The sequence below is a fragment of the Helobdella robusta genome (genome assembly GCF_000326865.2).
Source record: "Helobdella robusta unplaced genomic scaffold HELROscaffold_25, whole genome shotgun sequence".
In the NCBI taxonomy this organism is placed as follows: domain Eukaryota; kingdom Metazoa; phylum Annelida; class Clitellata; order Rhynchobdellida; family Glossiphoniidae; genus Helobdella; species Helobdella robusta.
Window position 1 is genome coordinate 1212184 of NW_008704310.1, and position 13150 is coordinate 1225333.

At 32.3% G+C, this 13150-nt stretch overlaps 3 protein-coding genes across 3 annotated transcripts in view; 2 read left to right on the top strand and 1 right to left on the bottom strand.

Annotated features, from left to right (window-relative positions):
• HELRODRAFT_191819 (hypothetical protein) overlaps window positions 1-777 on the top strand; it is a 9182-nt gene extending 8405 nt beyond the window's left edge. Inside the window, exons 14-15 of the mRNA XM_009019666.1 lie at window positions 87-203; window positions 291-777. Of these exons, the coding sequence (XP_009017914.1) occupies window positions 87-203; window positions 291-443 (270 nt within the window). The 3' untranslated portion in view covers window positions 444-777. The remainder of the gene's footprint in view (window positions 1-86; window positions 204-290) is intronic.
• Window positions 778-3405: 2628 nt separating this feature from the next.
• On the bottom strand, window positions 3406-6216 carry HELRODRAFT_173024 (hypothetical protein; the record flags this gene model as incomplete). Its single annotated transcript, XM_009019667.1, has 2 exons — window positions 3406-3629; window positions 6054-6216. 2 exons carry the CDS (start codon window positions 6214-6216, stop codon window positions 3406-3408), a joined length of 387 nt encoding a protein of 128 aa, XP_009017915.1.
• A 2392-nt stretch (window positions 6217-8608) lies between these two features.
• HELRODRAFT_111907 (hypothetical protein) lies at window positions 8609-10252 on the top strand (the record flags this gene model as incomplete). The annotated part of the gene is made up of 4 exons (XM_009019668.1): window positions 8609-8694; window positions 9158-9319; window positions 9849-9895; window positions 10049-10252. Exons 1-4 carry the CDS (start codon window positions 8637-8639, stop codon window positions 10250-10252), a joined length of 471 nt encoding a protein of 156 aa, XP_009017916.1. The 5' UTR covers window positions 8609-8636.
• Window positions 10253-13150: the final 2898 nt, after the last annotated feature.

Below are 13150 nucleotides of genomic sequence, written 5' to 3' on the forward strand. Positions count from 1 at the left end.
TATTTTATAAAGTAATTTTTAGTGAATTTATGTAGCAATTATTATTACAAATAATTTTTTAAAGTCATAACAACAACACATTTCAGGCAATTTATATCAGCAACCCAGTCGCTGCACGGCAATCGATTCCAATCTGGTTGATCGTCGTTTGCATCATTTTGGGACTTTTGCATTGGGTCATGTTTGTTTTCGTGCTCAAAAAGGTTACAACCTTTTCATATTTATTCATCGGCAATCATTAGTTCATTCCGGATTTAATCGAGTTTTATTTTAATTTTTTGTTGAAACAGTGCGGATTCTTCCGACGTGCCAGCCACGAAAGGTTGATCCAGGAGAAGAGAGATGCCGAAGAAAATGTCAACGGCGAGGAAAATCTTTCATGTCCAAAGAATAAAAAGAAATTCGATGCCAATCTGCAAACAAAATGTGAACCTGAACAGTAACACTGGCGTTTAAATTTGTGGTAACATTTATAAATTGTCTCATCATTAGTTGCCACTGAAGTGCCAATTTGCAAACAACGCTAAATGCCTCCGAATTACTCGAGACTGTTAACTGAACACTAGTTTTCCATTACAAATCAAATCTTTTCTAGACATTTATTTATAATTTTTATGAATTTTTTCATTTTATAATTTAAATGGTTTGCATATAACATTCTATGCTTTTGTAAAACTTTTCATGACAGATGCCCTTGTAATATTTCGTAACCTCTTGTGCCATTTAACCTCTCATATGATGTGATCAATTTTCAATTAATTCAAGTTCTAAATCTAACTTTGTTTCTTTGTTTCTTTACATATTCATTTATATGTTAATTTAAAAATTTGCGTTCAGAATGAACATGGATTTTTGTTGAAAATAAAGAACAATGTGTTATTTGAATCTTCTCACTTATCTTTTTTTGCTCAGCAGTATCACAACTTTTTTGAAAATAAAATTATTCTTTAAGAACATCTAATTTTCATTTTTCTCTTCATAACTAACTCAATCAATCAATCAATGATCCTCCTTTGTCCATCAGGGGACCGTCGAGACCGATACATCTAAGCATGTTTTTTACTTTTATTTTTTCCTTTTTTCTTTCTAAAAACCTTTTCTATCTTTGGCCAGTTTTATTAAATTCAGAATACCAACACCAGTCCATTCAGTAATGTCATCTATCCATTTCTTTGCAGGTCTACCAATTTTTTTCTTTCAATCTCTTTTCTTCATTAGTACCATCGTAATCAATCTATCTTCTCTCATTCTACAAATGTGTCCAAGAAATCCCAATTTTCTTTCTCTGACTTTGTCATATACACATTTTTGTTTTCTAATTTGATTTTTGATGGTTTCGTTCTTTACTTTCTGCCTCCAACTGATTCCCAAGAAATTTCGGTAACACTTCATCTCAAAGGCTTCCAATCTGTCTTTGTTTCTTTTCTTTTCTTTATTGTCCATATCTCACATGCATGGAGCCAACTCGGAAAAACGCAAGATTCTATAATTCTCAACTTTGTTTTTATAGATATATTTTCACTTTTCCATATTTCCTTCAATGATGCGAACATTCCATGGGCTACTGCTATCCTTCTGTCAATATCTTTGATGCAGTTGTTGTCACAGGTTATAAGACGGCCATGATACACAAATTGGTCTACTTGTTCGAGTTTTTCTGATTTTATCTGAAATTCCGCATTGTTTCTGCCTTTTCCCGTAATCATGACCTTCGTTTTGAATTTGTTGTATGCAACCCGTGATTTTTTTCACCAACATGTGTTAGTTCAATTAGTTTCTGTAGATCTTCTTCAATAGAAGCTAGAAGGTTTATATCGTCTGCAAACCTGAGATTTTTGACAGTTCCCTTTCCTATGTCAATTCCATCCAATTCCAAATTTTTCATTTTTTTCCATTGCTCTTTCTAGCAGAATAGTGTTGGTGATATTGGATCGCCCTGTCTGCTTCCAATGTCTGCCTTTATCCAATCCCCAAGTTCTGTACCTATTATTACCGACATTTTTGATTCTTTCTAAAGTCATTTCAGTATTCTTACCAGCTTTTCTGATGTCCCCATACTTTCTAATGTTGCCCACAAACCTTTATGCCAGACAGAATCAAACGCTTCCTTAAAATCAACAAAACAATGGTAAATTGTCTGACCGCTACTTTTTGAATCCTCCATCAGCAGTCTCAACATCAGAATTTGTTGGATCGTGCTTCTGTCCTTTCTGAAGCCTGCTTGTTCTTCATGCAGATGTTGCTCTATGACTTTTTCCAGTCGTTCTTTTATGATTTTTTTTCATAACTAACTACTGAATCTTTTTCTCTATTTACTCCTATAACTCTTCTAGAACTTATTAAAATTATTACTTCTATGTCATCTACAACTTGTTCTCTAGATCTACTTCCTTCCACTTAACTGAAATTTCTTTACTCAACATACATAATACCTCTTGATATTTTTCATAAGTTTTCTCTTTTTTCTTAGATTAATAGTGTTGCTAGAAGTTCTTACTTTCATCTACGTAGAATAAAAAACTTTTGCCTTTTCTTGACGACCGCTGTTTCACCGTATATTTCATCTCGTCAGTGAGTAGCTTGCTTTGAAAACTACCGCGTTGTTTCTTAGCTTCAGCTTGAAGCTCAAGAGGTGTTGACGCTTATTTTACTTTGACGTTCAGCGTCGTTTATAGACATCATTAGATTTTCAATTTCAATGATTTTCTCAATTTTCTCAATTTTGTTTTTTGTCAGAAAGCACTGATGATGATTCATTCGGAATCGAAATATGACCTTATTTGCAGCATGAATTCGGAAAATAAGTTTATTTTGAATTTTAATAAACTGAACGTTCACCAAAAAACTTTAGTGAGAAAAATTGAAAAAACGAACTACAAACATATTAACGTTCGGTAGAATTTATAGAATAATGGAAAAATTATGGTCTATTACCAACATATATATATATATATATATATATATATATATATATATATATATATATATTATATAAAATTACTTTCACTATAGCAGACAAATTCCTGTTAAACCGATGACACACATGACAGCACTGCCATTCTTTTACAGTGAAGGCTTTACAAACGAATGAGCGGCTATAAACAAAGAACTGCCCCTTTAATAATATCAAATTCAGAAGTTCGCTTGATTTTGCACGAATAAAACATGCGAAAGAATTTTCATTTCTTCACAAATGAATTAGGTATCAAAAAATGTTCTTCCAAGATATTCTGTCATTTTTTTTGATAATCAGAAAGACCTGTTTGAGCAATTTTTATGCAATATTTTTTAAAGAAATTTACTAGAAATAAAGCCAATATATACAATATTAAGCCCATTTAAAAACGTTGCAAAATAGTAATTAATTACACATTTGGAACCAGAACTTATTCAAAAACTAGTGAATCATGCAAAGTTAAACGGAAATTTAAAATCATTTCTTCTGGTAAACCGTTTAGAAAGCAAATGGATGAATTCTTGTTTGAGTCTCTGCCTGCCACCAGCAGTGTGGCAATAATCTGGCTGCCTCTGGCAGAATTTGATGATGTTATTAGCCATCCACATCGCGGACCCTCCATTCCTCTTTTTCAGAGCCAATTCTTTGTAATACTCATTAATGATGCTATCATCTGAAAAGTGTATTGTAACTGGTCAAATAGTTTTACAATATAGTTAAACGTTTAAAAAGTTCATTAATTTAATTTTAAAATATGGATAATTATTTAATAAAATTTACCGATCAACTTTATAGAGCCTTTTTAAGCTTTCTATTTTAAGATTCTTGAACGTCTATTTGCATTTTAAAAACTTAAAACATTTCTTTTAACTTTGCCTTATTTGATTCATACTCATAATTTCACACTACACCCACGCAAAATATTTAGGTCAGAAAAAACTTTCTACAAAATTTTAAACTACTTATAAAAAAAATACTTGAATGTTTAGAGTTTAAATTCCGTCGCCATGCATGACAGTTTTAGGCATGGTAGGTCGTTTTATAAAAGTTATCAGTCAAATTTTTTTACGAATAGACATTTTATCTAAAATTTTACAAAATTTTTAAGATTTGCAATATTATTCATGATCCATTTCACAAACTTTTTCTCGATCGTCAATCCATCTCACAAATTCTTCATATCGATAATTTACTTTTTCAACGAAGTATTTAATACGATACAATACAGTGCGATACAATACAATACACACGCGTTTGTAGTTTTATGGAACATTCTTCTATTAGCTGTTTCATATAATTTTGTTACCCTTTTTGTACATCTCTCTAAGCTGGTGAACTGGTTTAAAAGAATTTTGGCCAACTCATAAAATTGTAGAGAGCCTACTGCAGCATGTTACAGGCCACTAATTTTATTTTTCAAGCTGAGCTGTATGCAAGTTACTGTGAAAATGTGTTAGTCTAAAATGTATAAAATGAGTTATATCAAGGTCGCTATTTTTTTGGTTCTTATCACCATTTAGCAGAAAAGTTTACATGCAACATTTTATACTGTTTTGCTACAAATTTTCCAAAACAAGTTCACAATTTTTAGATAATTCCTAAAAATGTTATAACGCCCAACTCTTTCTAGTAATTATCATCTGTACAAAATTTTCTCTTTTTACAAGTTTTAAACAGGGTTAAATTATTAATTCCGACAAGAATGACGCACTTTCCTTCACAATTTCCAAAAACTTTCAACATTTTAAGGCTTTGTACAATCAATCAATCAATCAATCAATCAATCAATCGATCGATCGATCATCGGGGCGTTTAGGTTCAATTTATATATCTAATAAGTACTCAGGAAATAATTTAGATTGAGACTTATACATTAATGTTTAAATTAAAAAAAATTATTCTATGATTTATAGGCAGCCTGTGCAAGGGAACAAGATACGGAGATATATGAGAAAAAAATAGGGGCACGAGCAGCTAGATGAGCAGAGGTGTAAAAGCTCTACTTAAATGATAGAGTATAGAATCAGGAGAGCCATAGTATCCTGATTTTGCATCTCTGAAAAATGAAATAACTTAGTTACTAAAACAATTTAGTCGATTTTTCAACAATATATACTCTCTACACAACACTTTACTCTCATAAACAATTCCGTAGCACAATTAGTACAAAAATTATTTCAACTTTTTTTCCAAAATTTTCAGTTCGGTTTACAAACTCGACAATATTTTGTTTGAAGTTTCAATTTCCTGGAATGTGTTTGGCAAATCACCTACAGGTACATGTTTTAAATATCAAATATAATAAACTAAACTTGTTTGTGACAGTTTGCTAAGTGGCAGTGGCTCAAGAGTTCTGCGACATTTTGTATTCCTCGCCGTGAATTTCTTTATACTTTTACTGTTGAAATAGAGAAACGTTTGAAACACACTTTGCTTGTTGAAACGAAAGTTTTTTCTTCGATTATAACTTAATTGGTTTGAGGCCATCTAAACATTCAAACGAACTGCGAGTAAAATCTTACGGTGCAAACGAACATTTCAGGGTATTAATTTAATATTGGTTAGGTTATGCCACGTTTTGTTATGTTACGCTGCTTTGCTCTGTTGTTTAATCTAATCTTATATTATTTGTTTGCACAAAACCACCGTTTATATTTGTCAAAATAAATTAAAACAAAATTGTGTTAAAACGAGAAATGCATTAAATTGAAATTGCATCATTGAACGATATCTCAAACTGTTGTTAAATTTCGTTAAGATTATTGATGTCATTCATTCTATAAATCGAAAAACCAATTTAAAAAGATGTTTTATTTAACAATTTAAATTGTAAACATGGAAGAACAAAAATGATTTAGTGGAGACGAACGTAACGTACAAACACGAACCAGCACGAAAAAACGTTAATGAACAAATGTAAAAAAAATATGAATGAAGAAACGTGAATAAACAAATAAGAATGACCAAATGTGAATGGGCAAACATGAATGAACGAATGTGAGTGAGCAAAAATGAAGGAATGTGAATGAACAAAATAAACAAACATAAGAAAACACATGTGGAATAACGAATGTGTTGAATCAATCGTACATCTTACCATCCTGCTCGAAGTCAAGTTGATCCAGATCTTCGAACGTATCATTGACGGATGAACCATAGAGTAGGCTTACTATATCGGCTCCCTGAGCCACGTACAAACATATTCCAACCCACAATAAAATCCTTTTTATGTATTTATCGCTCACGTTACAGACAGCCATAAGTTATGGAGTTACGATTTTATAATGGAAACATAATTTATTTACCATGCATGAAAATAATATTAGCGGAATAAACTTGGAAATTAACCAAATATACATTTGGTTTAAATATGAGTGGACGTTCAATTAACATTTGAACCGTTTTGCAAGCAAATCATCAACTTCTGTCGACATTCATTTATTGTAAGTTCAATTGAATTACTCGTCAATCTTCGTGAATGCCATCTTCGTGAGCTGCCGTATGCACCAAAACATTTCTGCCTGCCTGTTCTTGCTGCTTGTTTCATCAATAAAACATTTTTTCATAAATTTGATGTTTGAGTAGTTTAGCTTATCTGTCATTCAAATGTTTGCTCTGTTTGTCCATTAAATATCGCTTTAAAAATATCGTATAAACTTTTTGCTTCTTCGTCCATTGTTCATTGCTATTATTCGGCTTTCACAAAAGCTGACCGTTACAAATATGATTTCGAGTGGGTGGATGCAAGAATTTAAACATTATCGCTCATGCTGCTCCAATCTACACCACACCAATCCACGCCACACCGCGCAACGCCACTTCACCGCACATCATTCAACGTTCACCATGAATTTCAAATAGAATATTGCATACAACGCATCGTCATCATCATCATTACAAAAATCATCATCATAGTTGTAAACCAACAAAAGATATGGAATTAAATTTTTCAACTAAAAATATTTCTAGTTTATTTGTAAACATAAGAATTAGATTGTTTTAATTTCTGGTGGCACTGTCGTTTCCAATTTTTCCGAATGATGCAATTTAAGCGTGCCGGAAAAATCAGTTTGGTTCCTTCAGGAATGGTTTAAAAAATTGAGTCAGTGTTTTAGAGTTTTGAATTAAAATGAATTAATTTAAAGAACCCTATACACGATCCAACCTACCTGCAGGCTTGACTGCCATAGCCTGGTTTGCGCAGTTAAGTGCGTCATTCAGGCGGCCTGCGCTGGCCTGTGTGAATTCTGAATTATCTAATACAAATATGGGGTCTGACCTGAACGGTCCGTGTGTGCGTGCACAAATTTAACTACCGTTTTCTACCGCTTTTTATCTAAAGAATCTTGACCAAATGCTGAAGGCAGCACATACTGGAACTGATGATCAGAAAGAAATACCTCAGGAGCAGCGATGTTGAATTTGGTCGTCTCTACAATTGCATCAGCTGTAAAATTTGTGAGCTTGCATTGTCGTATACCAGACCCATTACAACATCTTGCAATGACATCACACAGAATTTTTCTTGTAATCTGATGTGACATAGAAACACAAAGGCATCTTCACAATTGGGTATCTGTTACGAAAATTTCCTTTTGTTGTGCACGACATTGAAAATAAAGTGACTGATGCAACATTGCCATCTGATTTTATAAAGGAACTAGACCGTTGTGGTCTTACTCAACCTACATTGCCAACTGCTTTTTTGTGAAGATGCCTTTTTTTCTTCATAGCGCTGTACATCTCATGTCGGTCCTGCTAGTGTCCAAACGTAACTGCAGAATTTACAAGGCAAAACTACTGTCATATTGAGGTTCCAGTTGCTATAACGAAACAGATTGTAACAGCTTGGCTTGTTTGTTTATAAAAGTTGAAGCTCTTGATAACGATCGGGAAAAAAGTTGGGTTGTTTACGACGACAGGAGAAACTTTCAAATGAATCTAAAGTTCTCACACGTTAAAAAACGAAAAAGTTGAATTACATAGCTATTTTATTGTCAAAATTAAATAATAATTAATTTAATAATAACTATTGTTATGACAAGGGTTAGAGGAAAATGATGGTGATAGTTTCATACTTTCATGTGTGTACAAGATGTTACCTGACATTAACAAAAAAGCAACAGATTATAGAAAATTTATAAAACACCCGTAAAAATTGTAATTTTGTTCACAAAATACATTTCGTTTGTAATAAAATATTTTAATATACACAAGATTGTTTGTATAATACACCTTTGTTGAAGGTGTCAATGGTTTATACCAAATTTTACGTTACATGGTGAAGTGGTTTTGCCTTTATGGAAAATGAACCCAAGTTTCTCGATGACAGTCCTTATTTTAAAGTGTCTATGCCATATAAATAGAATATGCCTTGTGTGTTGCGTGTATTGTAGAGTACGAATTATGATCGATCATACACTTAGAATAATTACATCTATTTTTACTTGATTCTTGTTTAAGCACCTAATATAATTTGCGTCAAAAACACTGAACAAAAAACAAACAAAACTGAAAAATGTTAATAAACCAAAAATACCTACCAAAAGCAAAAATATTTTTGATCGAACTTAAGTTTACTTTTAAAACTTTCAAGTTGTTACCTGAGGCAGGTGCGAAATGAAAAAACACTAGCGATCGAGAGAGGAAATAAAATAAATTAATAATTATTAATTGAACAATGGAACAGAAATACTTCGTTCATCTCCTAACGGTCCTTCTACTTTCTCTTGTAATAGGTACTTTTCAATTTTGTCTGCTCCATGCATTAGGATTAATTTAGTTTAGTAGAGACAGAGACTATTTAACTATTTAACTATCTAACTGTTTATTTTAACTATTAGAATTAGAGTCATTTAACATTTATTTGACTTATTTAATTTTTATTTGAACTGTTTTTTTGCAGTTTGTCTTCGAATTAAATTTAATACTTAAATAATAAAAAGCATTGAGTCTGTTGAATATTTATCTTTTAAAAGTTGACTGATCTTTGATAACAAATTATAAAATATACAAATTAATGCAAACATACATTAATTTAATTTGAAATTTTTATGAATATTAAATGATATGTTGAAGCAATTTATTTCTATTAATTAATTAATTAATACAATCAAATAAGATTTGCATTCAAATTATAATGTTTAAATATGTCAAAAGCTATAAAATCTATAAAAGCAAATAATCATTTTAAAAATTTAGTAAACTGCCAGCAGAGGAGACCTGACAACAACAGCACATTGAAGTGCTACCAATGCAATTCATTCTATGACAAAGGCTGTGCAGACTTCTTCGACAACAGAACATATCCTCTCATTCCGTGCAAAGACAATGTTACGCAATGCAGAAAAATCATCCAAGAAAGTATCTTTTATTTATATTCACCATGTTTTTACAATAATTTTACTAAGCAGCTATGTTAGTTGAATGCATCTTAATTTGATTTTATTTATTAATAATTCTGGTGACAGAAAGCCACAACATGCAAGTCTATTCATGCTAATGAACAATCATAAATATTTGTTGTGTATATACTTTTACACAAAATTACACAGTTGTGCAGATTGTTTAAACAAGATTATTATTGAAATAACAACATGAGATTATTTTGTACATCTTCAACTTAAACTGATTCATCAATTCATTCCATTGTTTTATATCATAAAAATTAAATATAAACCAAAATTTTTAAACACTTGTTTTGAGACTGACTTTTGTTTATTTGCATCAGTAAGAAAATGCATTGAAGTTATTTTTTATAATCTAAAAATTTATTTTTTTACTTTTTTAGTATTTGCTGATAAACTGTTTAAATTTTGTAATAAACGATAAAATTATAACTTGTGAAATTGCTAACAACATGCTGCATCAACTTGTGAAGCCTTCTACGAAGACCACTGGGACGTCAGGTACATACGGCAGTGTGCAGTGCAGGGCGAGGTAGGACCAGCTGAGGGCAGGTTAGATGGCTATTCTTTATTTGTTGCCTGTGTGCAATCTAGTTTTGTTCATTCAAATGTATTTGTAAAATAATTTCATTTACTTCTCAAAAGTTTCTTCGTATAAGGCGTGACTAAATAGTTGATTAAAGAGATTGAATATATAGTGTTGAATAACAATCAAAGGTGGTGCAAGGAAAGAAGTGGAGGGTACAGAACAAGACTGAAAATATGCCAGTGCAACAACAAAGATGGATGCAACACGGCTTCTCATTTTGATTCATTTCAAACAATTTTAAGTGTTGCATTCTGTCTAACATTATTATATGAATTACATAAACTAACTTGTTTAAATTAACTTGTTGCCTTTTTTGTACTTTTTTCATTAGCTGACATTTTGAAAAGTTATTTACTCTTAAAATTTGTTTTCTTGAGCGTGTTGTAAGAACTAGCAATTTACTGCTTTGTAAACAGGCTTGATTTTAAAATAGTTAAAATCATATTCTGTGACAAAATTGTTTATTGAAGCTTTCTCCAACAGATTTCTGAACCTTATCAACATATAAAAATAATTCAACTGTTCATGAGTAAAACAGTTTAAATATATTTCATATCGAACTTTCAAACAAAAATATCTAATAGCTAATAATATTAAGTTTGGATTGAAACATACAAACCATAAAAATAAAAACAAACTAGAAATAGAAAGCACCTTAATTTTTTAGCAAACAAAAAATAACCGTTTCTGAAAATATAGACTTGTTACTTTAAAAAAATCAGTATTACTATTACTATTACTAATTAGAATATTCTTGCTGAAAACAACTTGAACGAAATGGATAGTAAAACTTATATTTAAAATTAGAATTACTAACTTGATTTGTGAAATTTTGTAACAATCTTACCATGTCTTGTTGATTTTTAAAATTATCGCTTTTTGTTTTCTAAATTCGTAAATATTTCATTAAATACTGTTCACCGTTATTTGCCATGGCTAAAAATCTTTCCAATGAAAACTTTGAGTTGATAATTTCCAAAACTTTGGATAGAACTAATGAAAATTTCATTAAATGCCTCGATAGAATTCTAGAAAAATCAAATGAGAATTTGGAAAAGGTCATTACCCTTTCAAATAGAAATCTAGAAAAATTACTGGTAAAATCCGACTCAAATTTAACTAAAATAATTGAATTGTCTCACGAAAACTTGCGTAAAACCACTGTCAATTCCGAGACCCTGATGAGTAAACTGTTTGAAACAACAGTCTTAAGAATGGAAGCTCTTAGTAACAGCTTTGAGCGTGCAGTCAAGGGCATGTCAGATGCAGTTACTGACTGCATGAATCAGCTTCACATGACTATGTCAACTCTCGGCTCCACTGTTGCCGAATGTCAACAGCAGGTAGTAAAACTTAACAACGCTCCAATGCTGGAGACAATGACAAAAGCCTTGTGGACGGTGGAAGATGAACGAAAGGAAGAGGAACGTCGATCTAAAAACGTCATAATATCAGGATTAGAACCTCAGCCGGGGATTGCTGACATGGAGTTAGTTTAAAAATTCTGTGAAGATAACTTGACAATCAAACCTCAGATAAATAGAACCCGCCGTTTTGGTAATTGCAAGATGTGCGTAACTCTCAATAACTCAACATCTGTTGAAGATTTAATAGCTTCATCTAGAATCCTCAGAGCATCACCAACTACTAAAAAAATCTTCATAAATCCTGATCTTTCCAAAAGACAGGCAGAACTGGCTTATCTAAAAAGGCAACAAAGGCGTCAGAACAAAATGAACAACAACCAACCTGGGAGTAATCAGCCCTTTCGTGAAAACATCTAATGAACATCTCCGCTTCGCACTCGCCAATGTTCGTAGCATTCAGAAGAAACAAAATGAACTGGTTTTATTTTTATCAGTTTATAAACCTGAAATTTTTTCTGTTATTGAAACTTGGTTAACTCCGAATGATCCTGATAGTTTATTTTTGCCACCTGGTTATGTCTTTGTTCGATGGGACCGTGAAACACGTGGCGGCGGTGTGGCTTTTATTATCAAGGACACCGTTCCCTACAGGGTTGTCTCGGTGTCATCAGCATTTTCACATATTGAGATAGTCTCTATCGACATTGCAATCTCAAACAAGAATTACCGCTTTATTTCATATTATCGCAGTGGTGGTTTCGATATGTTGGCAGAAAAATATGCATTCGACAGCGCTCAATGTATAAAGGAACTTTGCAAAGGTGATACAAACTGTTTGATGGGTGATTTCAACCTTCCCAATATCGACTGGATAAATTACTCTGCACCGAACCATTATATCTATGACATCTTTATGGATCTTTTCAGTGAATTGGGTCTTCACCAATTGGTTGATCAACCAACTCGGGGAAACAATATTTTGGACTTGATTCTATGTGATGATGCCAGCTTGCTGACCGAGTTAGATGTTTCCTGCCCATTTGCTTCAAGTGACCACAACTGTCTCACATTTACAGTCAACTGCGCACCTAGTACCTCATCAGGTGTTGTTTTTAACAATGATACATCTTTCGATGATTTCACCAAGGCTGATTTTGCTTCTATGAACAATTGTTTGACGAGTATAAACTGGGATTACCTATTTCAGTATTGTATGGATGTTAACTCCTGCTGGGAACTTTTCGAACAAATAATCAACAATGCTGTGACAACGTATGTCCCCCTACTGAGTCATGCAGATTTCTCACGCAAGTGCACAGTTCCAAATTTGCTACGTCAATCTTACAAAGTCAAACTTCATTTTTGGAAAAAATGGAAAACAACATCTTCCTCTGACGATAGAGAACTCTATTTGTCAATGATGCGTAAATGTTCAAAACTGGCCAATCATTTTAAAAAAATCAATGAACAAAGATTGTTGGCAAAAACTAATGTTCGAAGTTTTTATCGATACGTTAATAAAAAATTGTTTTCTCGACAACAACTTAGCAGTTTGAAATTGAACGACAACAGCGTTACCCATGATCCATTGGTGATGGCTAACACATTCAACAAATATTTTGCCTCAGTGTTCACCAACGACAACAACAGCAACTGCACTTTACTTTGTCGTACCACCAATTCATTAGACGATGTTAGCTTCACTCCCCAACTAGTGTTTTCAGCTCTACGTAAACTAAAATGTACATCCTCGATGGGACCAGATGGTATTCCGAACATCCTACTAAAGATGTGTGCTTCTAGTCTAGCAGTCCCACTATGTCATATTTTC